Source organism: Mesoplodon bidens, assembly GCF_964165515.1.
Source record: "Mesoplodon bidens genome assembly, chromosome: 4".
In the NCBI taxonomy this organism is placed as follows: domain Eukaryota; kingdom Metazoa; phylum Chordata; class Mammalia; order Artiodactyla; family Ziphiidae; genus Mesoplodon; species Mesoplodon bidens.
In genome coordinates, this window is record NC_138160.1 from 151,569,563 (window position 1) to 151,593,364 (window position 23,802).

Consider the following 23,802-nt stretch of genomic DNA (forward strand, 5'->3'; position numbering starts at 1 on the left):
AGGTTCTTCTGTGCACACGGGGAAGCCGAGGCACCGGTGACCCAGCTGGGAAGCCCCTGGGCAGGCGGGCTCAGTGCTCTCTGGAGCCTGCCCCAGGGCAGTGCAGCGGTGTGTGTGGAGGGGGGGATGGGGGGGAGGAGGGCCAGGGACCCTGCCCTCCTGTCTTCTCCCCTGATGGCCACCACTCTGTCTCAGAATGCCATGCTGCATTACCCCTGGTGGAACAGCTTCTCGCCCACGCCATACCCAGCCTTCTCCAGCGAAAGCCAGTAAGTGCCCAGCCCCACTGCATCCTGCTGGGGGGTCCCCCCCTCGCAGGGGCTTCACTCTGCCTCCTCATCCCGCAGTCAAGGGTTAAAGAAAACTAGAGCTCTCAGTCAGGGGGGCTGTAGGCCAGGCCCTGGCCGCATGGGGAGAGCTGAGACTGACCTGCTGTGGTCTGTCTAGCGAGAACTCTCCAGGGAAGAAGGCAGAGGTAGTGGGGACAAGGGGGCCAGGAAGGGCTATACTGTGGGGGGGACACCAGGTGGTGGTAAGAAACTTTAGGGGTGAAAGGAGCCGGGAGGACAGCTTCCCCATGGAGGGCATCAGCAAGCTGGGTTTTGAAGGGTAAGTAGGAGTTTGCCAAGAGAGCACACCTGGTACCAGGCCAAGGAATGGCCCATGCAAAGGGCACGGAAGCACACAGCCAGAGCCTTGAGGTTCTTCTGGGGCGCCGTGTCCCGAGACATGGGTGCGTGGGCCCCTCCTGAGCAGAGTTTCTGAGGCGCCGGAGTTGTTCCTGCTGGCCTGTCCTGCACCTGGGGTGGGCAGGCAGTACCCTCGTCACGCCTGCTGGCTCAGCTTCCTTCTCCGCCTCCAGCCAGTTCATGAACTCCTCCTTCATTGTGGGCCAGCCCTGCGTGGACACCAGCTATGGCCCTGCAGCCGCCACCCCCAGCTTCCCGCCAAAGAGCAGCGACTTTCCTCAGGTAGGAGACCTCGGCTGGGCCGTGCCCCACGTTGGGTGTCAGTGCTGGGGGACTGGGCTTGTTTGGGGGACAGGCTGGTGTGACTTCCCCTCAGCAGATGGGGGCGCCGGGTCGGAGGTCACGTAACTGAGGCTGGGGGCCCAGCTGCGCTCCTGCCCGTCTGCGGGTTATGGGGCCACATCTCGAGTGTCCGATTGCCTCGCCCAGACCTCCACTCGCTCCATCTGGGCGCCCTAGCGCCTTGGCGGGGTCCACATTCCCATCGTGCCCCCAGGCCGTAGTGACACCCCATCAGGTCGAAACAGCATAGTGAGCATCTATGTCCCCGAAACAGCAGCTGCTTGACGAACGTGAGCCCCTCGAGTTGGAGGAAAGGAGGACATCTGACTTCTATCTTTTGGGGGACGCCAGGCAGCTCAGCCCCCAGGGAGTCAGGCGGACTCTGCCTTGCAGCCTTGTCCGCGGGATTCACAAATGGGTCCCACACCTCTGTCCCGCACGGCAGCCGTCGAACCTGAGAGCCTCAGAGGGGGTTTGCAGGAAGAAGCCCAGCAATGTCGTGGGGTGACCCCAACCAGGGGGCAGGAAGTGGGGGCAAGAGGGGCCGAGTGGCGCCGGGTTTCCCTTGGAAAGTTGAAACCCTTGGCAGCTCCTGTGCTGGCCTCTGTGTCTGGGCTGCCTTGGCGCTCAGTTTGGGAAGCAGCCCCTGGGCCCGCCAGGGGGTGGAGTGTCAGGTGCTCAGCTCCCGAGCCTCAGTTTCCTTCTGTAAAGTGGGGCTCATGGGCCCCACCAGGTGACAGGCCGAGGGAGGCCACGGCACACACGGGCTGGTGCAGACCTGCTGGCCTCACTTGGACCAAGGCCAGGGCCGTTCAGACCAGCCCACACTCACCGGGGCAGCAGCAGGGCCGGGCAGAGAACCGGACCGAGGGGTGTGTGCTGCGGTGACAGCGTGCCCCCAAATCCAGGTCCTCCCGAGACCTCAGGACAAGACCCTACTTGGCAGTCAGGTCTTTGCGGGTGTGATTAGGTAGACGGAGCTGAGGTCCTCCCAGTTAGGATGGCCCTAAACCCGCTGGGGTCCCTGTGGAGACACAGCCGCGGGGGCCGGGGTGGGGGGCAGGCACGTGGCCAGGGAGGTGGAGCCCGGGCGCTGGGGAGGTGGGGGACCCTGGAGCCTGGGGGGCACAGTCCCGCCACACCGTACCCTGAGCTGCCCTGTCAGTGACCCTCTGTGGCCACCCAGGAAGCGACACGGCTGGGCCTCGTGGCGACGGGAGCAGAGCCTGCCCCTCGGGAGCCCCAAGTCCCCCAGGGTGAGGGCGAGGGCCATGGGGCAGGAACAGGAGGCCCGTGGACGCAGCCTCCCTGCCTCTACAGAGGCATATGCGGTTTCCTCTGCCCACCGCCGGCCCTTGAGGAGACCCTTGGCCTCCAGGAGACGAAGGGCCAGTGGGTTCAGCATCCAGGGCGCCCGGCCGACGGCCCAGGACCTTCTCCCCACCCACCGTGGCCCCACGTCTCTGGCTCGTCCGCGGGTTGGCGGCTGACGGGCCTCCTATCCACCGTGTCCTGGGCATGGCTCTGCGTCCAGACTTGCTCCCCCGCTGGGGCGTCCCTGCTGGGTGGATGAAGCCTTTGGGGGTGTCCCGGCTCCTGCGGCCACCGCCTGGCCTCGCTCCACCCCCCACTTGCCCACTCCCGCTGCGCCCCCAGCTCTGCGAGGGATCCACGTGGCTTCCGAGCCCAGCAGCCCCCAGGGCGCCGTGTCCGCTCCTTGCTGCAGGTGGGGAAGCACGCCCCGCGTTGGAGGTTGCTCATCCACCTGACATAAGCTCGCTGAGAGCGGCCGCAGCCCACCCGCCCTCCAGCTGCCCTTGCTGGGGGCGACTTGGACCCAGATCTCCCTTTAGAGCAGCGAAACCTTCTTCAAACGCAATCTCACCTCACTGCCAACCGTGGGGTCAGACAGATGTGAGACCACAGTTCAGCCAGGCTGAGGGTCTGAGGCCCTGTGGTCAGCCTCCTCCACCTCCCCCAGGACCCTGGGCCTGTGGGCCAAGCCAGGACAGAGTCCAGAGCGAGCCTGGCATTCAAGGCTCTTCCCAGCCCAGCCCTGGCCCGGTGGGTCCACCACAGACACCTCTGCTCCTGGTTCAGACTGAGTGACGTTGCACGGGGACCGACACAGGGACAGCCCCAAAGACGTCCCCGTCCTGATCCCGGAACCTGTGGATCTGTCATCTCACAGGGCAGAGGGGACTTTGCAGGTGGGATTAAATTAAGGCCCCTGAGATGGGGGTGACCCTGGATTCCCTGAGGGGCCCAGTGTCATCACAGGGTCTTTTTTAAAAAATATATATATATTTTTTAAAATTAATTAATGTATGTATGTTTGGTTGCGTTGGGTCTTTGTTGGTGTGCGCGGGCTTTCTCTAGTTGCGGCGAGTGGAGGCTACTCTTCATTGCGGTGCGCAGGTTTCTCATTGCGGTGGCTTCTCTTGTTGCAGAGCACAGGCTCTAGACGCGCGGGCTTCAGTAGTTGTGGCATGTGGGCTCAGTAGTTGTGGCTCACGGGCTCTAGAGTGCAGGCTCAGTAGCTGTGGCGCACAGGCTTTGTTGCTCCGTGGCATGTGGGATCTTCCTGGACCAGGGCTCGAACCCGTGTCCCCTGCATTGGCAGGTGGATTCTTAACCACTGCGCCACCACAGAAGTCCACAAGGTCCTTATGAGAGGGAGGCGGGAGGGTCAAAGGCAGAGAGAGACGGGAGATGCTGCGCTGCCGGCTGTGAGGATGCAGGAGGAGCCGCGAGCCAGGGATGCGGCACCTCTAGAAGCTGGAAAAGGCAGGAACCGATGCTCCCCTGGAGCCTCTGGAAGGAACCGGCTCTGACAACGCATCTCAGACTTCTGACCTCCAGAACCATAAAGTAATAAACGTGTGTTGTTTTAAGCCGCTTCACCATGTGAAGCCCTCACGAGGCCCATGGCACACCGTTGAAGCGTTCACTCCTGTTTGTACATCAGAAGGAGCTGGAATGGGGAATCCAGACCTGGGCTGGGGGCAGACAGTGAATAGAAACCCACAGGCCTTAACACACCTCCTGGTTACTAAACTTGAGCCCTGAGTTTCCTAGCAGCCAAAGCGAAACGTTTTGGGCCGGGAGCAGTTCCCTGGGGGCTGCACACAAGCCGGCCCAGGCCAGGACCTTTGGTGAGGGTCGAGCCGGCCTCCGTGTGGGGTCCCCATTTCCCAGGTACCTGGGAAGGATCTCTAGCCAAGGGACTCTGCCCTGGGGAAAGCGGGAAGCCAGTCCGGTCCCTGCTCTGGGGCAGCTCTGCTTCACTGGACAGTCCTGGCCATCAGACCTGGCACCCATTGAGCCCCCAGAGCTGGGGCCCTGGGTTCCAAGTGTGGGAGGGGAAGTGCACCCAGGGGTTACCTGAAAATTTCAGCTCTGACGCTGTTGCCTACACATTACATGTAGCATCTTATGTAGCCGAGGCCAGCGTCACAGGGCAGAAATTAGCCCTGGTGCAACACTGGTGACCACACCCGTGTACACCCATGGGTGTGCTGAGGCTCTGAAAGAACCGGCCAGGCATCTGTAGGGTGCCCCACTCTGGGAGGGGGTCTGCGTCCCTGGCAGGAGGCCCACAAACACGGCACGTTGTCTTCAAGGCCCTGTGTCGATGCGTTTTGTTGCTGATGGGTTGACCTTGACCCCTGGTGAGGCGGCACCCTCTGGGTCCCCCCACTGTGCACTGTCCTTCCCGCCCTCAGGTTGGCACAGAGTTGTTCAGGCCCTTACACCCCTTACACCTTGAGGGGCCCCACGTGAGGTCTCCCACCCCAGGGTGTAGTACGTGTTGGGGGGTGTGGACGTGTGGCTTTTATTTTTTAATTGAAATGTGACTTGCATTTCATACGATTCAGCAGTTTTTGTGCATTCACAGTGTTGTGCAGACATCACCTTGGTCCAAGTCCAGAACATTCCATCCCCCAAAAGGAACCCCATCCCCCTTAGCAGTCACCCCTCCCCCTCCCCATCCCGACACCACAAGTCCACTCTCTGTGTCTGTGGATCTGCCTGTTCTGGATGTTTCCCATCGATAGAATCACACACTGTGTGTCCTTCTGTGTCTGGCTTCTCTCACTGAGCATCGTGTTCTCAGGGTCCATCCACGTTGCAGCGAGTGTCGGGGCTTCACCCCTTTGCATGGCTGAGGGATGTCCCCGTGTGTGGGGGGACACGTGTGTGTATGTGTTTGTCCGTCGATGGACATCTGGGTCGTTTCCGCCTCTTGGCTGCCGTAAATCATGCTGGTGTGGACGTGCGTGTAGACTTCAGTGTGAGTGTGTGTTCCAGGGGTGGCTGATTCTCGCTGGGAGGGCTGTTTGGGGCCTTGTTGGAGTTGGAGTTGGAGGGGTGCCCAGCCTTCCAAATGCCCCCCGAGGCCTTGTGCCTCCAGCTCTTGCTGCCCCTGCCCCTCCAGGTCCTCCTCTGGGTTCTCCCCACCCTGGTTTCTCTGGGGTCCTGGCTGCAGGGGTGGCCGCCCCGCCCTCCTTCACTGCCCCCCAGTGCTGAGCCCCACTGCAGCCCCCGGGATCAGGTAGCTGCCCTGACCCCTCCTCCCAAGGCCCCCTGGACCCTCGCGTCTCGGCCGGGCCCCGGGGAGGGGGAGGGCTCTTTCCGGTGGGCTGAGACCCCATCACGTGGTCGCAGTCGGCGGGGCAGGCGTGCGCCCTGAGGGTCCCTCCAGGCATCTCAGGTGGGCCCCGCGTCCACCCGATAAGGACACTTACCGTCTGCCAGCCCAGGCTTCTGGGAAGCAGGATGAGGTCACAGCTCAGAAAAGTGCTTTGCAAACTCTGGGCAGCTCCCCACACGGAGAGGGGTCGGCAACATCCACTGCTTCGCGAACGGAGTTCCACAGGGTCAGAGGCTTGGCCTACCCCGCCAGCAGGCTCCTGGCGATTTCTGGCGCTGGCAGGGCGCGGTGTGGGGCTGCTTCCCATGGGAAGCCCCTGGGTCACGCGGGGCCGCGGCCAAGGCCCCCCGCCCTGGGGTCCGCACTCCCTCCGCAGGCTCAAGGGGAGGGTCCATCCTGCTTTTCACAGCTCCTGGGGCCCCAGGCGCCCTGGGCTTGTGGCTGTGTCACCCCACCTCTTCCTCTGTCCCCACGTGGCCTTCTCCTCTCTGTCTGGGTCCAGACCTCCCTCTTGTAAGGGCACCGCCGTCGGCTTAGGGCCGCCCTGCTCCAGTGCGACCACATCTGCAGCGACCCCGTTTCCAAAGGAGGCCCCGACGTGGGCTGCGCCCACCCCTCCGTGGCCAGCCCGGGGGCAGCCTAGGGACCAGCGAGCGTCCCGCCGACCAGGCAGCCCCACGGATCGGATGCGCTGGCCAGACAGGGCCGACCAGCCACCTGGTGCTGAGATACCGGCGTCAGAGTCCAAGTTTAGAAACTGCTGGCAACCTGACCAGTTTCCTGCTGCTGAAATCTAATCTCAAAAAGTTTGTGCTTGTCCTTTGTGGGTCTTCTTTTCATGTCCGTTTCCTAGTAATTCTTTTTAAAATTGAGACAAAATTCACACACCTTAAAATTCATCCTTCTAAAGTGTATTCACAGAGTTTTACAACCACCACCTTTATGTAATTCCAGCACGTTCCATCACCACAAAACAAAGCCCCGTCCCCATCAGCAGTCACTCCCTCACCTCCTTCCCAGCCCCTGACAACCAGGAACCCACTCTCTGTCTCTGTCTGTGGATCTGCCTGTTCTGGACGTTTCCCATCAATGGAATCACACACTGTGTGTCCTTCTGTGTCTGGCTTCTCTCACTGAGCATCGTGTTCTCAGGGTCCGTCCACGTGGTAGTAGTGAGCGTCGAGGCTTCCCCCCCTTTACGTGGCCGCGTGATGCTCCCGTGTGTGGAAGGACCACGTGGTGTTAATCCGTCATCCGCTGGTGGACACTTAGGTCATGTCCGCCTTTGGCTGCTGTGGACGTGTGTCTCCGTTGCTCCTGGTGAGCGTCTGGCAGTGGAATCAGGGTCGTGGGGTGACTGTGACTGTTTTCCGAGGACGCTGCCCCGTCTCACGCCCCCACCGGCCGTGGAGGGGCTCCAATTTCTCCAGCTCCTCCCCGCACTGGTCCCTGCTGGCTTTGTGGGTCCAGCCGTCCGGGCGGGTGTGAAGTGTGTCCCGCTGGTTTCGGGTTGCGTTTCCCCGTTGCGTGACAGTTTGCGTGTCCTTCCTCCCCTCGTTGCCATTTGTACACATTCCTCACCTGCGGCAGTGGCCGCCGGCCATGTTCCCCCCCACCTTCCTCCGCCGGCTGTGGGCTGGAGACAGGTGAGGGCTGCAGCATTGGGCCGAGGTCTCTCTGACCCCAGGGACCCTCCCCAGTCAGAGCTCTGGGGTGCTGGGCAGCTGCAGGGAGGCCCATGGGCCCGCTCGCTCCTCTCGGCCGCGGATCCGCACAGAACCGTCCTGGGATGGGGGTGATCGAAAGAAACATGCAGGACGGGCACCGGGCCTCAGGGCTTTGTGTCCCCTGCCGCTGGCCCTGTCTGCATCCTGCCCTCTGTTCTGGGCTGCAGGTTGCAGGGGCTGACGCAACAGGGGAGAGCAGCGTTTTGGGGATAGCCAGACCGCTCGCCAAGGCTGGAGGAGGAAGAGCAGGATGGGGCCTGGGGCCCCATGGGGGCGGCCCTCCAGGTGGGGCCACGGCACAGGCAAAGGCCCTGGGGCGGGCCCTGTGAGGCACTGGAGGCGGGCTCTGGGACAGTGAAGGTCCAGGCTGAGGAGCTGAGGGCAGGCCCAGGAGGGCATGGGGGGCACGGAAGGGGCAGCCCGCCAAGGTTTCCTCCCTGCGATGCGGGGGCCTCTGAACCTCGAGTCACTGCTGTGGGCATCCCAGGGGCAGCTGTGGTCCCTGCCAGGCCCAGCTGGGCACGTGCTTTGGGGGGACAGCAGTCTGGGGGAAACTGAGGCCGTGGCCAGGAGGGCGCCTGGGGCAGGCAGGGGGCAAGCCAGTGGCAGCCCGCGGGCGTTGTTGACAGCCGTCTGTGGTAGATTCCGCCCCGTTCAGTAATTCTCCACGCTTTGCCAGTAACCGTCCTGACTTACCAGGCAGGCATCATTTCCTGAAAGTCAGCCGGCCTTAGGGGAAGTAGGCGCAGGCGGTGACTAAACCAACATGCAAATGCGGCCGGGCGGGCTGAGGGCTGAGGGCCGGCGGGCTGAGCCGCCCGTGGTCATGAGGCAGCTGCTTCCACTGCTTTCTTGGGACCCGGCGGCCACCATGTCCCAGCTGCGCTTCTGGCTGCAGTTTGCAGCCCTCGGCAAGGTAACCCTGGGCTCCTGCCTTGCGAGGGGGGCCAGGCTGGGAGGGCCCGTGGGAACCGCCGGGAACAGCCGGGCTGGGGGCGGGGGGAGGGCTCCCCCAGCCCGCTCCGTCTGTCTGTTTTTGGCAGCGAGGGTGACCCCGCTGGAGTTTTCCGGGCAGAGCCACGTGGAATGTGGGGACAGCCAGGGAGGGCAGGGGGCTGCAGGGGGCTGGAGCCGTCCCACCTGGAGTCTCGTGGGCGCTCCGTGTCCTGGGATGGTGGCAGTGGCTCTGTGGGCCGGGGTGGGGCATGGTTTGAGACGGGCTCTGATTGGACAGGTAGGATCGGTCCCCATCCCTCCATCTCTCTGTCCCTCTGTCCCTCCTCAGGGCCCCTGCCCAGGGCCAGTGAGAGGACCTGTGTCCAAAGAGTGTTTCTGGGGTCGCTTTCCTGGCTGGGAGGGGGTGCTGAGCAGACCCAGAGCTGGGTCCAGTCTGGGGGCCATCCTGTCCCAGCCTGCTGGGCGGTGGCAGAGATGAGGTGGGGGGTCACTGCGTGGGCAGCTCCTCTCTGGTCCAGGGTCCCCGACGTGCTGAGAGGCAGTAAGCACAGTGGACGACCCTGTGCCCTCCTGGCCCCCCAGAACTGTCGGGGTAACCAGCCAGCTCCCCTGCATTGGGGCCTGCAGTGGGAAGAGCGGGGCGGGGGGTGCTGGGATCCCGGAGGAGTTCCAGGTGGGGACGCAGGTCGGGAGGTGAGCCCGGGGAGGGGTAGACACAGGCTGCTGGGTTGGGGGCTCTGGTGAGGGCCTGGGAGCTGCGGCCCTGCCCTGACCGGGCCCTGGGGACCCAAGGAAGGTGATTCTGGGTTTGGGTCATCTTGGAGGTCTCCTGTGGCTGCTGGGAGTCAGGTCCCAACACTGGCAGGCAGCCCACCAGGGGGGTCCACTCTCACTCCCATCCAGCCACCCGCCCTCCACGGTGGGGAGGGGGAGGGACCTCGGGAACCCCACCCCCACCCCCTGCGACCCAAGTGAGGCCCACCTCCCTTTGCCCCCGAGGATCCAGGGGCCCCCAGATGATGCCGGCTGCCCATCAGGGCATCTGGTGGAGATGGTGTCCACAGACTGGGGAGGGAGCACCCACTTTCTTAATAAATTATATTTTTTAGAGCAGTTTTAGATTTACAGAGAGACTGTGAATCAGTTCAGAGGGACCCCGTGTGCCCACGACCAGCCCCTCGGCGCCGCCCACGTCCCAGCTGATGGGCCCGTGTTCGTACATCGTCCTCAGGGCCCCAGAGTCCACGCTTCCCCATGTCGCCTCTGCCCCAGTAACACTGTGGCACCAGGGCCCCCAGGCTGTGCCAGTGTCGCCCGCTCTCCTGGGGTGGGCTGGGGCCCTGGGCAGTCGTGGGGAGCCCGGGCTGGGACTCCTGCAGGACATCCCCAGTCTGGGTTTGTCCGGTGTTTTCTCGTGGTTGCACTGGGGCCATGGGTTCCCCGGGGGAGACCTCAGAGGGGAGGTGCCCTTCCCAGCCATCACCCCAGGGGTCCCTGCTGCTGACCTTGACCTCCTGGCTCCTCCCCGGGGGGCTTCTTCACCTGCGCGCTGTCCTCCTGGGAAGGGTCTCCGTGCTCAGCCCTCACACAGGGTGGCCTCCGAGCGCCCCTTTCAGCCCCTGCCTCTGCCATCTTTGGGGCTGGCCCCCGAGGTCCCGCCCCGCTCCCTGCCCACTGCCCAGTGACTGTTTCATCTTTGGGAAGCAGGCCCACCTCTCAGGGCTCCAGGGCCCGGGGTCATCATCACCCTGACCAGGCTTGGCGGCGCTCGCTGGGAGGGCCACGCTGGTCCCAGAGGGATTTTAGCAAAGACAGCTGTCCCTGCCTGTACGCGGACCCCACCCCAGCCAGCCTTTGGAGTCTCTGGGGGTCACTACCCCCTGTCATTTCATGCCCATGCCAGCTTCTGCAGCCCACCCTTCCCTGGCATTGTCCACCAGACTCGGGATGTGCCACCTCTGACCCCAGCTGACCGGGGGTGGGGTAGGGAGCAGGCCTTGGGGTCAGCAGAGCCAGACCCACTGCCGCCACCTCAGTGTCCCCCGAGATGGATGCTCTGGCCTGTTGAATCGCCAGGCTCTCGCATGGGAGTGCAGGGTGCCCCAAGGAGCATTGTGGAGCACCTGTTCCCTGCTCTAGGGTTGGCATTCCCCTCCTGCTTCTTCCCAGGCCTCTGCCCGGTCCTGAGCCGGTCCTGCTAGGCACTGTCTGCCATGCCTCCATCTCCTCGCCTGGACTTGCCCAGGTCGCCAGGTCCTGCACCTGCAGGCAGTGGGGGGAGGTTGGGGTCTGCCCCACTTCCGTGGGACCAGACTGCATGTGGCCAGGGGGCAGGGGCCAGGAGGGGCCTGGCGGGCAGAGTGCCCTCCTTGCAAACCGCCGGAGCCAGGGCACCCCGGGCAGTGGGAGGCGTTCACAGGGGGCCCCCTGCCTTATACCAGCTGAGCGGGCTCCACCCCTTCCTGCCAGGCCCGCTGTCCTTTTTGCACAGTGCTCTCAAGCCTGTCTGTTGGGGGCTGTGCACTCACCAGCATTTGAGCACGGGGTCCTGGGGAAGCTGGACAGTGTTGCCTGAAGGTCCCCGCACCCCAGGGCCTGGGGGGCTGATTCCCATGCAGATCAGTCGGAGGGGAGCCCCAGAAACACGGCCCTTGAGGGGTCGTGGGGCAGGACTGGGCACTGGCTGAGATCAGGGACCTGTTCTCGGTGACCTGGGACTGTGGAGACCTGCCCTCCACCCCCAGAAGCCAGCTCAGCTGTGGCCTCCAGGCCCGAGTTGGGCACATCGGGTTGACCCTAGGCCCAGGCCCACCCTTCCTCCCCAGAGTCCACTGATCTGAGTCCCCGGGGCCCCGAGACCCCCACTGGTCAGCCCTGCCCACCCTCCTGGCCTTCTCTCACTGGTTAGTGGGACACCACACCCTCTGTCCCAGCCCGCCCGGCCGCGGCCTTCCAACAGCCCTGATGGGCCGAGATGTGTGAACAGTACACGGGGCTGGGGGCTCCCAGAGGGCTGCTCTCCCTCCTCCTTGGCCCCTACCCTGCTCGGGAAATGCTCCCGCTGATGGGCCCGCTGTGGCCACAGCCCACCTGGCTCCACCCATGGCAGGCAGGCGGGGGTGGGGGGGTCCCTCCCTGGGGGGTTGGCTGAGGGCTGCCCCGCATCTGAGCCTGGAGGTGCTAAGGGAGGTGGGGGGCCTGCACCTTCCCCGGCTCTGGGCACGGGGGGCTATGCTGCACTGCCCTCCCCAGGTGGCAGGCGGTGTGGGCACCGTGACCCGGCGGGGCACCTCAGGGGACCCTGGTCCAGAAGCCCCAAGGGACTGACTCTGCATGTCCCCACGTCCAGCACAGGCCAGGCACACTCAGGAGCTCCATGCCTGCGACCAGGGCTGGGAGGGAGGGAGGCCGGAACGGGAACCCCCGGCGCTGCACCTGATTCCCTTTGTTTATTTATTTTTATTTATTTATTTTGGCTGCGTTGGGTCTTAGTTGCAGCACACGGGGTCTTCATTGCGGCACACAGGCTTCTCTCTAGTTGTGATGTGCTGGTTTTCTCTCTCTAGTTGTGGCGTGCGGGCTCCAGGGCGCGTGGGCTCTGTAGTTTGCGGCATGCGGGCTCTCTAGTTAAGGCGCACAAGCTCAGTAATTGTGGCGTGCGGGCTTAGTTGCCCCACGCAGCATGTGGGATCTCAGTTCCCCACCCAGGGATCGAATCCCTGTTCCCTGCATTGGAAGACGTATTTTTTACCACTGGACCACCAGGGAAGTCCCCCGATTCCCTTTAAATTTAGGTTTAGAAACTGTAACCTCCACAGCAGCGGATGTCTCCTGAAGCTGTGGCGGTCCGTGCGTCCTGGCATCCCTACACCGGTGTCACCTCCTCCATGGGGATGGGCCAGGGCAGGCACGGGGTGTCTGTCGCCTTCTCCCGGTGTCCCCTGAGTAGAGTCCAGCGCAGAGCCTGTGAGGTCTGGTTTCTCTCACCTCCGCTTGCCTTTTTCCTTTTTTCTTTTTTTTTTTTCAAACAGCTTTATTGATATAATTCACATACTGTAAAACTGACCCATTTGAATTGCATAATTCAGTGTTTCCAGTGCATTCACAGAGTCGGGCAACCATCACATCTGTTTAGTTCCAGAACAGTCTCATGGCCCCAAAAAGAAGCCCCGTCCCCATCAGCAGTCACCCCACACCCTCCCCAGTCCTTGACAATCAGGAACCTCCTCTCTGTCCCTTTGGATTTGCCTGTTCTGGATGTTTCCCATCAATGGAATCACACACCATGTGTCCTTCTGTGTCTGGCTTCTCTCACTGGGCGTCGTGTCCTCAGGGTCCGTCCACATTGTAGTGAGTGTCAGTGCGTCACCCCTTTCTGTGGCTGAGCAGCATCCACCGTGTGGCTGGGCCTCACAGCTGCCCTCACCCGGCCTGTCTTGCAGGACTCCTCGTACCTCGATGATCTCTCCAATGCCTCCATCTTCTCCTCGTCCGTGGACTCCCTCTCGGACATCGCAGACACACCTGACTTCCTGCCCGCCGACAGCCTCAGCCAGGTGCCCACCATCTGGGACGTGAGCACTGGCCCCTCCACCCACGACAAGGTCAGTGTGCCCCATCCTCGGCCAAACAGACACGGAGGAGGGTGTCGCTCGAGGGTGCTCATGTCTCCCGTGTAGGCCAGAAGATGCAGGGGCTCCCCAGGGGGAAGAGGGGCTCCGGGGAGTCCGGCATGCACTAGTGGACACCAGTAGGCATATGCCTAGCCTCCCTGACGGGTTCAGTGCCCATGAAACCCCCGGGCCCTCGGGAAGAGTCTGGGCCCAGTCTAGGGCTGGCAGGGGGATACAAAGTGCCCAGAGTAGGTGCAGCAGGCAACCCAGGCCCGTCCTCGCCTCGCCAGGGCCCTCCTACCGGCTCCCAGCCTCCTGGGAACCTGAGGCCCAGGCGGGAAGCTGAAACACCACGCCCACTGCTGCTGCGGCCAGCCCTGCCTGCTGGGAACCTGAGTCAGCCTTCCAGGAACCTGCGTCTGCGGCTGTTTGTTTGTTTTCGTTAATTCAAAAAAAAAAGGGGAGAGGGAATTGAGAGTAGGTTTCAGACCTCCCTGTACCTCACTTCCATTTTATTTTCATTTCAAAAAAACTTTTGTGTTTTTTTTCCTTCCAGTTTTATTGAGATGTGATTGACATACAGCAGTAAGTTTAAAGTGTACATACAGAATGGTGATTTGACTTGCATACGTCATGAAATGATGATGACATAAGTCAGTGAACATCCATAGTCTCATATAGATACAAAATTAAAGAAATAGAGGGAATTCCTTGGCGGTCCAGTGGTTAGGACTCGGCATTTTCACTGCTGAGGGCGTGAATTCAGTCCCTGGTCAGGGAACTAAGATGCCACAAGCCACACAGTGTGCCCCCCCGAAAAAAAAGTTGAAGTAAAAACCGTATTTTTTCCTTGTGCTGAGAACCCCTAGGGTTTACTTTCTTAAGAACTTTTATATATAACGTACAGCAGTGCAAATTCTATTTATCATGTTGTACGTTGCATTCCTAGTACCTATTTATCTAGTACTTTATGTATCCCTAGTACTTATGTATCTACCAGATCTAGGTGGGCGGGCAGCAGGAAGGAGGCCGGTGGCCAGCTGAGGGGCTTGAGGACCACAAGGCGAGCCCCTCTGGAGGCTGGGGGCCCATAGAAGCACTTCCTCCCCACCTGTGGCCTGCAGGCTCATGCCTACTCTCCCCGCCTCTCCCCTCCAGCTGTTCCTGCCCAGCGGGCCATTTACAGGCCTTGAGGACCCTGTGTCCTCTCTCTCCAGCACCCCACTTCTCGTCAGCTACCAGGTGAGCCAGGCCCCTTCCCTACCCCTGCCCATCCCTCCTGGGGACCAGGGAGGGCCACTCACTCAGGCACCTGTTGTATGTGGGCCCTGGGCCGGCTTAGAAGCATGGTCTGCCCATTATACAGATGGGGAAACTGAGGTCCCAGGGAGGCACCATGCTAGGAGGGGGGACCTCTCCCTATCGCCCCAAGTCACTGGGCTGGCTGGTGGACCAGGCTCCTGACCCTGGCAGGGAGGCTGGCGTGGTGCAGGGGACAGTACCGTCCCCAGCGTGACAGCACCTTGCCCTCAGTCTCAGAGTCACCCCGAGGAGGACGACGAAGCTGAGGAGGATGAGGCGGAGGAGCTGGGCCACGCAGAGACCTACGCCGACTACGTGCCGTCCAAGTGTGAGTGTCCTGTGGGAGAAGACCCCCAGCAGCAACCACCGGGCTGCACAGCCTCACGGGGTCTGCGTCCTCCGGCCAGGGGCGCCCATCTCCGGGGTCCCTGAAGGTCCCAGGTCCCCTTAAACCGCCAAGGCAGGTGTGGGAGCTGTGGGAGGGCTCCGGGGGGCGGTTCTGTAATCGGGGTTGTGCTCGTCACTGGGCACAACCGGAGACAGGCGGAGGGGGCAGTGGAGAGGTCAGCCGCCTTCCTGCTCTGCACCCATGGGCCGTGCCCCCGACCCTGTCCAGACCACGCCCCTGACCTGCCCCCGCCCCACCATGCCACTCTAGCCAAGCTTGGGAAGCAGCACCCGGACCGCGTGGTGGAGACCAGCACGCTGTCCAGCGTTCCGCCACCGGACATCACCTACACCCTCGCCCTGGCCTCCTCCGACAGCGGGGCCCTTTCCGCCCTGCAGCTAGAGGCCATCACCTACGCCTGCCAGGTGATCCCGGGGTCTCCCAGCAGGTCTGCATCCGGCGTGGGGGCGGTCTCAGTGCCCACCCTGACCCTGCCGCACGCTGACCCCTGCCTCCTCCGCCACTCCCGCAGCAACACGAGGTCCTGCTCCCCAGTGGGCAGCGCGCGGGCTTCCTCATCGGCGATGGCGCGGGCGTGGGCAAGGGCCGCACGGTGGCCGGCATCATCCTGGAGAACTACCTGCGAGGCAGAAAGAAGGCCTTGTGGTGAGCTGTCCCTCCCTGGGCACGGGGTGGGCCGGCAGGTGGGCAGGGGGTTCCTGAAGCCTGCTGGCTCGCACCCCCAGGTTCAGCGTCTCCAACGATCTCAAGTACGACGCAGAGCGCGACCTGCGGGACATCACCGCCCCTGGCATCGCGGTGCACGCGCTAAGCAAGGTGGGTGGCCCGCAGCCCCTCGCCTGGTAGGGGTGGGGGTCCCGGAGCGCAGGCGTGGCTATGCCCCGGCGTGCACCGATGCCTGGCCCTCTCCCCAGATCAAGTACGGCGACAACACTACCTCAGAGGGCGTCCTCTTCGCCACCTACTCCGCCCTGATCGGGGAGAGCCAGGCAGGCGGGCAGCATCGCACGCGCATCCGGCAGATCCTGGAGTGGTGTGGGGAGGCCTTCGATGGCGTGGTATCCTGGCCGTGATGAGGGGGCGGGGCCGAGTGCACAGGGGCCGGGAGGCCTGGGTCCTGGTGGTGCTGGAGGGTGCCGAAGCACGGGAGGAATTCCCGGCAGGGAGGGCCTGGTGGCGCAGGCTCGCCCTCAAGGACCGCTGTTACCCGTCCCTGGCCGTCTGGCTCGGCCCCCTGGCTCCAGCCGGCTGGACCCGTAACCACAGGGTCGGGGTGGTGTTTGCCTCGACACCGCGGGCAGTGGGGCCGGAGGTCTGGGGGCGCAGAGCACTTCCTCCCCTGTCCTTGTCCGGCCCCCAGGCTGGTCCCACCCAGGCTCCGTGGGGGCGGGGCAGGAGGCAGGCCAGGAGAGCCAGAGCACAGCTAGGCCAGAGGCCCCGCTGCTCCAGCTCTGCCAGCTGCTGTGGGTCCCAGGCTCTTCCTGACTGGGCCGGAGCCCCAGGCGTCTCCCTCCTTTGCTCTTCAGCCTGAGATCACTTTCTTTTTGCTCCCACCAAACTGTAGGAGACAAAAGGAAAGTCCACCAGGGACTGCCCTGGTGGTCCAGTGGTTAGGACTCCCCGCTTCCGATGCAGGGGGCACGGGTTTGATATGTGGTTGGGGAACTGAGATTCCGCAAGCTGCCTGGTGTGGCCAAAAAAAAAAAAAAAAAGGAATGTCCATCAGGCTGTAGGAAAAAGAAGTATAGGAGACTATAAGCTGGAGTCTGATGCTTGACTGGTGTTAATGTTTTCTTCTTTCACATATTCCTCTTACCAGTAACAGCCTTCAGGCCAACCCCCCTTGGCCTTCTCCCCAGCTGCTCCCCGCCTCCACACACACACACACACGCACACGCACACACGCAGAGGTGCCACAGCTTCCCCTGGGGATTTCTGCAGGGGCCCTTAGAGGACCCTCGGGCTCCGATGAGACAAGGCCTGTGGGCCCTCTTCACGAGGCATAGTCTGTTCAGAGCTCCCATGAGCCAGAAGAAGCAGCAGGGTTACTGATGCTTCTGGGTGCCCGGTGTCAGGTGACACCTCAGCTCAGCAACAGCAGCGTAAAAAAGTAGCAGTGTTAACCTCACACCTTGGGGGCTGCCTGATGGCATCAGGCTAACCTCACCCGTGTTTTGAACCCCTATACATACGTGTGGACACATGTGCACGTGCATGTGGCACTCACACCTTGCCTTTCAGGTAGGTACATGACAGACATACTTGTCTGTAACTTGCTGTTTTTCCCCCGAAAACATTAAGAACTTTCTGTGTCTTCCAATTCCTATCCACGTTGTTTGGGGCCTAGAGGCTGTTTCCCTCTGGCTTTGGTGGCCTCATACACCCCTAGGACCCCACCCCGTGGCCAGATCCCCCCAGGCACCTTCTGGAGTTCCCCCCAACCAGGAAGGGACCACCTAGGGTGTCGTGGTGGGTCTGTGGGGCGGCCTGCCTTCCAGAACAGTCCTTAACCCACACCCACCCCAGATTGTGTTCGACGAGTGCCACAAAGCCAAGAACGCCAGCTCCACCAAGATGGGCAAGGCCGTGCTGGACCTGCAGAACAAGCTGCCCCTGGCCAGGGTGGTCTATGCCAGCGCCACAGGTGAGGGCCTGGTCATCGATGAGCGAGCGATGCCTGCCCTGGCGCAGCTGTGTCGGGGAGAGAGTGGGGGGAGCGTCTGGTCTGCAGCCCAGCTCCTGCCAGGCCCTGTTCTCAGACACCAACCCTGTCAGGGGCCTCCCCTCTGCCAGCTGGCCGTGGGCACTTTCCCGAGAGCCTCAGGTCCCCATTCCTGGCCCTCGTGCCATTTCTGGGGCCACACCTGAGGCCCCGACCTTCCCAGGTCGGAGGAGCTGATGGTGGCTCCCCCTTCCCCCAGGTGCCTCTGAGCCCCGAAACATGATCTACATGAGCCGCCTGGGTATCTGGGGTGAGGGCACGCCCTTCCGGACCTTCGAGGAGTTTCTGCATGCCATCGAGAAGAGGTGTGTTCTTTACCCTCGTGCACACCCCCCACATGATGGGAGTGGGGGCCAGGTGTCACCCTCACCCCTGCCCATGCTCCTCTGGCAGCCAGAGAGATCTTAAAATGCAAATCCCATCCTTTCTCTGCCTAGTACTTCCCATTGGTCTCGGGGGGAAAGGGCCCCCTCCCCACTTTTCCTGCTCCCGTGCAGGCCCCTCCTTGGTCCAGGCAGACCACCTTCTGTCTGTTTCCAAGGCACACCAGGCCCTTGGTGGCCACAGGGCCTTTGCAAGTGCTCTCTGCTCCATGCACCTGGCCCTTCCTCGCTCTCCAGGGCTCAGTGCTGGGTGACAGCCCCTCCCCGGGTTGCTCTGTCCCTGGGTGGAACCTAGCATGTGGTCCCAGGCCGTTGCCCAGGCAGCCTGTGTTCACCTGCAGGGGTGTGGGCGCCATGGAGATCGTGGCCATGGACATGAAGGTCAGCGGCATGTACATCGCACGCCAGCTCAGCTTCTCCGGCGTCACCTTCCGCATCGAGGAGATCCCGCTGGCCCCCGCCTTCGAGCACATCTACAACCGGGCGGCCCTGCTGGTGAGCCTCTGACTGAGTGGACAGCCTGCATGTCCCCTTGGAGTTACGCCCCCGTCACCTTCAGCGTCTGCCCTTAAGGACACCACAGGGATTAGTCAAAGACTGTGGACAGGAGGGAGCACCTGGCCCGCCCACCTCGGTCTTTGGCAGGAGCCCAGCATCTTGATCCTGTTCAAGTTGGGGATTCTGTACGGACTGTACACCCGCGTCCCCGCCTCCCCTCCCCACGATTTCGTGAGCACGTTGCCCCCAGGACAGAACCTAGAGATAGTGGCCGTTTTCAGTCTCTCTCCGTGGGGCTGTCCTGGTCGCTGCGGGGTGGGAGCACCTCCCTGGGCCCACCTGCTTGATGCCTGGATCCCCCCAGTGTGTCAGCCACAGATGCCCCAGACATGGCCCAGTGTCCCCTGGGGGCAGGACCGCCCTGGCGAGACCCCTGGTCTGAAGTGTGGAGAGTCAGAGGCTGCTGGCAGGGAGCTGGCAGGGAGGGTATCCCCGCCGCCTCGGGAGGCAGTGTGCACCCACCCCTGGGCTGCACGAGCGCCATTCCACCACGGCCTCGCCAGCATCACACTTGTTGTTTCTTAACATTTCCGACCGTCCAGCTATCGCCAGGGCCCCCTTGTTGCTCTACTTACAGCCCCCCTTCCCTGGCCCACATTTCCACGGGGCGGGGGCAGCCGGGGTCCGGGCAGAGACGGTGGTAGTGAGCTGAGCCGGGCGTGTCATTGCAGTGGGCCGAGGCCCTGGGCGTGTTCCAGCAGGCAGCCGACTGGATCGGCCTGGAGTCACGCAAGTCCCTGTGGGGCCAGTTCTGGTCGGCCCACCAACGCTTCTTCAAGTACCTATGTGTTGCCGCCAAGGTGCGCCGGCTGGTGGAGCTGGCCCGGCAGGAGCTGGCCCGGGACAAGGTGAGCTGGGCTGTGCCAGGCCCCCTGCATCCCTGTGTCAGGGGCGAGTGGGCAGAACCCGGCATGCGTGCCAGCCTCATGATTGCAAAGGAGCCTGCGTGTGGCTGGGCCGAACCCGCAAGGATGGGGCTGGTGAGGGCGATGCTGAGGCCCAGAAGGTTCTGGTCCCGCCTTGCCCCAGGCTCCCTGTGTGCAGGCTGGGCTGGTGAGTCCCCAGAAAGAACAGGGCAGAGGATGGGGGTGGGGGTCTGGGAGCTGAGGCTGGCTGTGGGCTGCCAGGTGGACTTTCCAGGTGGATCTGGGCTTGTCGGGGCCTGGCAGCCCGAGGGACACAGGGGTGGGAGGAGGGAAAGACTGAGGCCCGCCCTGGGTTTCGGCTAACAGGACAGGGCGGGTGTGGGGTCTGGGGCTTCCCTGGGGGCCCCTCTGGGGCCCCGCGCTCCGGAGCTGGTGGGCAGGGCTCTGCTCACTGCCACCCACCCCCGCAGTGCGTGGTTATCGGGCTGCAGTCCACGGGTGAGGCGCGTACCCGGGAGGTGCTGGGCGAGAAGGAGGGCCAGCTTGATGGCTTCGTGTCCGCTGCCGAGTGAGTGATGCCTGCTGCCCAGTGGGGGCTACGCCGGGGACCCCTCCCTGTGCAACCCACCCTGGGGCCGACCTGTGGCCTGGCCCTGCCTGTATTCCCAGCCTAGGGAGCGGCCCCGGCCCTCAGTGACCTTAGGCCCAGCTCGCGTTACAAAGCCAGAAAGGGTAACCGTGGGGACGCCAGGACTCGGAGGGCGCTGGCCGAGGGTCCCAGGGCTTTAGAATGAGGCTTCCCGGTGCCCGCCCCCACCCCCCCACGTGGGAACCGTGCCGTTTCAAGGACGGCACTGATTTTAGGGACTGGCCTTGGTGGTCCCCAAAGCCCCTGGCCTCCCTTCCCACGCTGGGTGAGGGTCCCAGCATGAGGCCCCTTGCCCGGCTCACCTCATCCTGGCCCCTCCCCCTCAGCCCAGCGTCACCTCCCTTCCCCTGGGACCCCATCCTGGGAGCCTCCCCTTCGGCCCTCAGAGGCCGTCAGCGCTTGTGGGCAGAGCTGTGGGCCCTTTGACGGCGGGAGCCCCACCCAGCTTCCCACCCACGCTCTGTCGATTGCCCACCACGTGTGGGTGGGACCCCCACCCCCGTGTCCTTGCAGCTCCTTTCCCCTCCCACCCGCCTTCTCTGAGCCCCTGCACCCAGACCCACGCGCGGGGCCCCCTGGCGCTGGGTGTCCCCACCAGTGCAAACCCACACACGGGACCCAACCCCTCCAGGTCTCCCAGCGAAAATAAACTCTGCTTCTCACTTTCAGAGGCGTCTTTCTGTCGCTAATTCAGAAGCACTTTCCTTCAACCAAGAGGAAACGAGAGAGAGGACTGGGCAATAAGCGAAAAAGTAAGCGCCCGCCGCCCGCCTGGACCTCGGGTGCCTTGTGGCCTCCTCCCTTGCTCCTGCCGCCTCCCTCTGGCCTCCCTCCTTCCTGAGCCTTGATCTGGGTCAGCCTGTCACTCCCGCTGCCCCCTCTGCTGCTGGCTGCACAGCCATGTGGCCTGACCCCTGATGCCCTCCCCAACTCTCCAGGGCAGCTGGTCAGTCATCTAAAACCCCCAGCGCTGCAGGATGGGGGTGTGGCTAGCGCATCCCCCACGGTCTCTAGCCTCAACCCCAGAAGGCGGGGCCTTGCACTCCCCAGGTGAAAGTGAGCCCGAGGCCAGAACCACACTGGTCCGGGGACTAGGATGGAGCCCTTAAAAGCACCCTGGGATGGGGCAGTGGCCTCATAGCACCTTCTGGCATGCACTGCTCGCCGTTCTTCTAGGCAGAGGCTGAGCATCCACTCCCAGAGGGGAAGTAGGGCTCAGAGAAGCAAAGCAACTTACCTGAGGGTACACGGCCAGCCTCGGGGGCCCAGTCCTGCCCCTCCCACTTCCTGGGACTGGCCTTCTGGGTGTCCTGGATGGTAGCTTAGTTACGTAGGCCCCTGGACCATCGCCCCATCAGGGCCTGGGCTTATTCTCTGGCCAACCCACCCAGGGCCGCCCTGTGAGGGTGGGCGTGTGGCCTCCCCAGGCACCACCCGAGGACACACTGCGGTGTCAGGAAGTCTGGCGGGGATGTTAGAGGTGCCCCTTTACGCCACGCCCTGGCAACCAGCAGAGCCCAGACCTGCCAAAGGTGGATGGAGCAGGGGGCTCTGGCCCTGAGCCCTGACCATCCTGGCACCCGGGCCTGTCCCCGGACCGTGCCGCCAAGACAAAGGCGCGGGGCCAGGCGGCAGTGACCCTTGGCTGCTCCCCTGCAGGGCGGCCGCGGGGCCGTGGGGCCAAGGTGCCCAGGCTGGCGTGTGACGCAGCGGGCGTGATCCGCGTCAGTGACGACAGCAGCACGGAGTCGGACGGCGGCCTGGACAGCGACTTCCACTCCTCCCCCGAGTCCCTGATGGACGATGACGTGGTCATCGTGGATGCCATCGGGCTCCCAGCCGATGACCGCGGTGAGGCCCGCGGCCGCCCCCACGCCCTCCCCCCACGTCCCTGCTTCTCAGGCTCCGAGTGCGGGGTTCGGGGCACGTGGCTGGCAAGGGCTGGTGGGGCTTAGGGAGAAGGTTCTGGACCCCTGGCTCAGCCCCTCTCCTCAGAGACCCCCGTCATCCTCAAGGGCCAGGGCTGGGAACAGGGCCGTGGGCAGGCGGCCTGGACAGTCCCCCCTGACCCTCTGGCCCCACAGGCCCCCTGTGTCCCCCACCGCGGGACCTGCACGGCCCCGGTGTCCTGGAGCGGGTGGAGCGGCTGAAGCAGGACCTGCTGGCCAAGGTGCAGGCGCTGGGCCGGGAGCTGCCCGTCAACACCCTGGACGAGCTCATTGACCAGCTCGGGGGTCCAGAGTGTGTGGCGGAGGTGAGCTCTGGTGCCCCCTGGTGGCCAGCTCGGCGGTGGCAGGGGGGAGCGGCTGCTGGGTCCAGCGTCCCATGTCCTGCTCTACCCCTTCAGCCACTGCCGCCCAGCTGCACGCCCACCTCCCCCGCACGCCCGCTGGGCCAGGGCTCCCAGGCCTGACCCCCGACCCCGTCCCCCACCCTGTCCCCCCTTCCGTCCTTCCTTCCCCCTGTGCTCCTGTGCTCTTTCTTGGGACGTCCCTCTGGTGCCACCTCAGTTTCATCTTGGCTCAGGCGGCAGGGTTGCCATAAAAAAACTTAGGAAGATGGCAGTTAACATTCCTGCTGATGGCTCCGTGGGCACCCGAGCCTGGCAAGAGGCCAGGTCCTGGCAGCCCCCTGCCACACACACCCAAGAGCCCCAGGGTCCCAGGTGGGGGGACAGGGAAGCTGAGGCCCACGGGGACCAGCCCCTGAGCGACCACAGCGGCTGACAGCCTGTCCCCTCGCCCCCACCATGGCCACAGATGACCGGCAGGAAGGGCCGCGTGGTGTCCAGGTCTGACGGGACGGTGGCCTTCGAGTCCCGGGCGGAGCAGGGCCTCTCCATCGACCACGTGAACCTCAGGGAGAAGGAGCGCTTCATGAGTGGAGAGAAGGTGGGGTGCGAGGCTGTGCCTGGAGGGCGCCCCTGTGCACCTGCGCATGTGCCAGGAGGCGCAGGGTCCCGAGCGGCTGGCTGGAGGACCACCAGCCGTGGGTGGGTGTGTGTGCTGTGCTCCTGTGCCTGCGTGGGGCCCCGCCTTCAGCCCGAGTCCCACGTGCCCTGTGTCGGTGCCTGGCCCACCGCTTCTCTGGGCTGCCCCGTGGGAGCTGATGTCCACAGGGCAGGCAGACCCTCTAGGGGTGACCCGCGATGGTCCAGACTCCATTCTAAGCCTTCGGAGACACCTTCACGGACACACGTCTGAACTTCCTGTGGGGGTCCCCCCAGGTGCAGCCGGTTGACCCAGGGCACACAGGGTGCAGGGCGAGGAGGAGCAGGCTGCCCGCCCTGCCGCCCCACAGACCTGTCCCCATCCACGTCCCTCTAGCTCGTGGCCATCATCTCAGAGGCCTCCAGCTCTGGTATCTCCCTCCAAGCCGACCGCCGGGTCCCGAACCAGCGGCGCCGGGTGCACATGACATTGGAGCTGCCCTGGAGTGCTGACCGGGCCATCCAGCAGTTTGGTGAGCCCCGCCCCCGCCCCAGGCCACCCCACCCCGGGGCCTGCCTGGTCCCTAAAAGCCCTCTCTGCCTCCAGGCCGGACCCACCGCTCCAACCAGGTCTCCGCACCCGAGTACATTTTCCTCATCTCGGAGCTGGCTGGGGAGCGCAGGTTTGCCTCCATCGTGGCCAAGCGGCTGGAGAGCCTGGTGAGCCTGTGGGCGGAGGGGGGGCTGGGTGGGGGGCTGGGCGGGGAGGCTCCCTGGGGAGGGCAGAGGGCGCAAGGAGGAGCACCACGTGGGCAACGTGTGACCGCTTCCCCCTTCCCGGGCAGGGGGCTCTGACCCACGGGGACCGCCGAGCCACCGAGTCCCGTGACCTGAGCAAGTACAACTTTGAGAACAAGGTACCCGGGGTGGGGGGGCCAGGAGAGGAGGGTCCTCGGGGTGCCAGGACCCCGAGACCTGGGGTGCCCCAGCCTCTGACGTGGC

The 23,802-nt window shown here is 63.8% G+C and overlaps 1 protein-coding gene across 7 annotated transcripts in view; it reads left to right on the top strand.

Annotated features, from left to right (window-relative positions):
- SBNO2 (strawberry notch homolog 2) overlaps positions 1-23,802 on the top strand; it is a 43,357-nt gene that overhangs the window by 16,953 nt on the left and 2,602 nt on the right. For 5 of the 7 annotated variants that reach the window (XM_081233350.1, XM_081233354.1, XM_081233352.1 and 2 more), the window contains exons 3-23: positions 196-269; positions 863-971; positions 12,812-12,973; positions 14,141-14,224; positions 14,516-14,612; positions 14,943-15,097; positions 15,205-15,338; positions 15,419-15,509; positions 15,608-15,751; positions 17,220-17,337; positions 17,615-17,720; positions 18,140-18,293; positions 19,028-19,204; positions 19,693-19,790; positions 20,541-20,623; positions 21,531-21,722; positions 21,956-22,125; positions 22,631-22,762; positions 23,198-23,333; positions 23,408-23,520; positions 23,646-23,717. In XM_081233350.1, coding sequence (XP_081089476.1) covers positions 196-269; positions 863-971; positions 12,812-12,973; positions 14,141-14,224; positions 14,516-14,612; positions 14,943-15,097; positions 15,205-15,338; positions 15,419-15,509; positions 15,608-15,751; positions 17,220-17,337; positions 17,615-17,720; positions 18,140-18,293; positions 19,028-19,204; positions 19,693-19,790; positions 20,541-20,623; positions 21,531-21,722; positions 21,956-22,125; positions 22,631-22,762; positions 23,198-23,333; positions 23,408-23,520; positions 23,646-23,717 — 2,601 coding nt within the window. Of the gene's footprint in view, positions 1-195; positions 270-862; positions 972-8,040; positions 8,329-12,811; positions 12,974-14,140; positions 14,225-14,515; positions 14,613-14,942; positions 15,098-15,204; positions 15,339-15,418; positions 15,510-15,607; positions 15,752-17,219; positions 17,338-17,614; positions 17,721-18,139; positions 18,294-19,027; positions 19,205-19,692; positions 19,791-20,540; positions 20,624-21,530; positions 21,723-21,955; positions 22,126-22,630; positions 22,763-23,197; positions 23,334-23,407; positions 23,521-23,645; positions 23,718-23,802 lie in introns of those variants that run through there. The other 2 variants (XM_081233355.1, XM_081233356.1) reach the window with 2 other exon arrangements.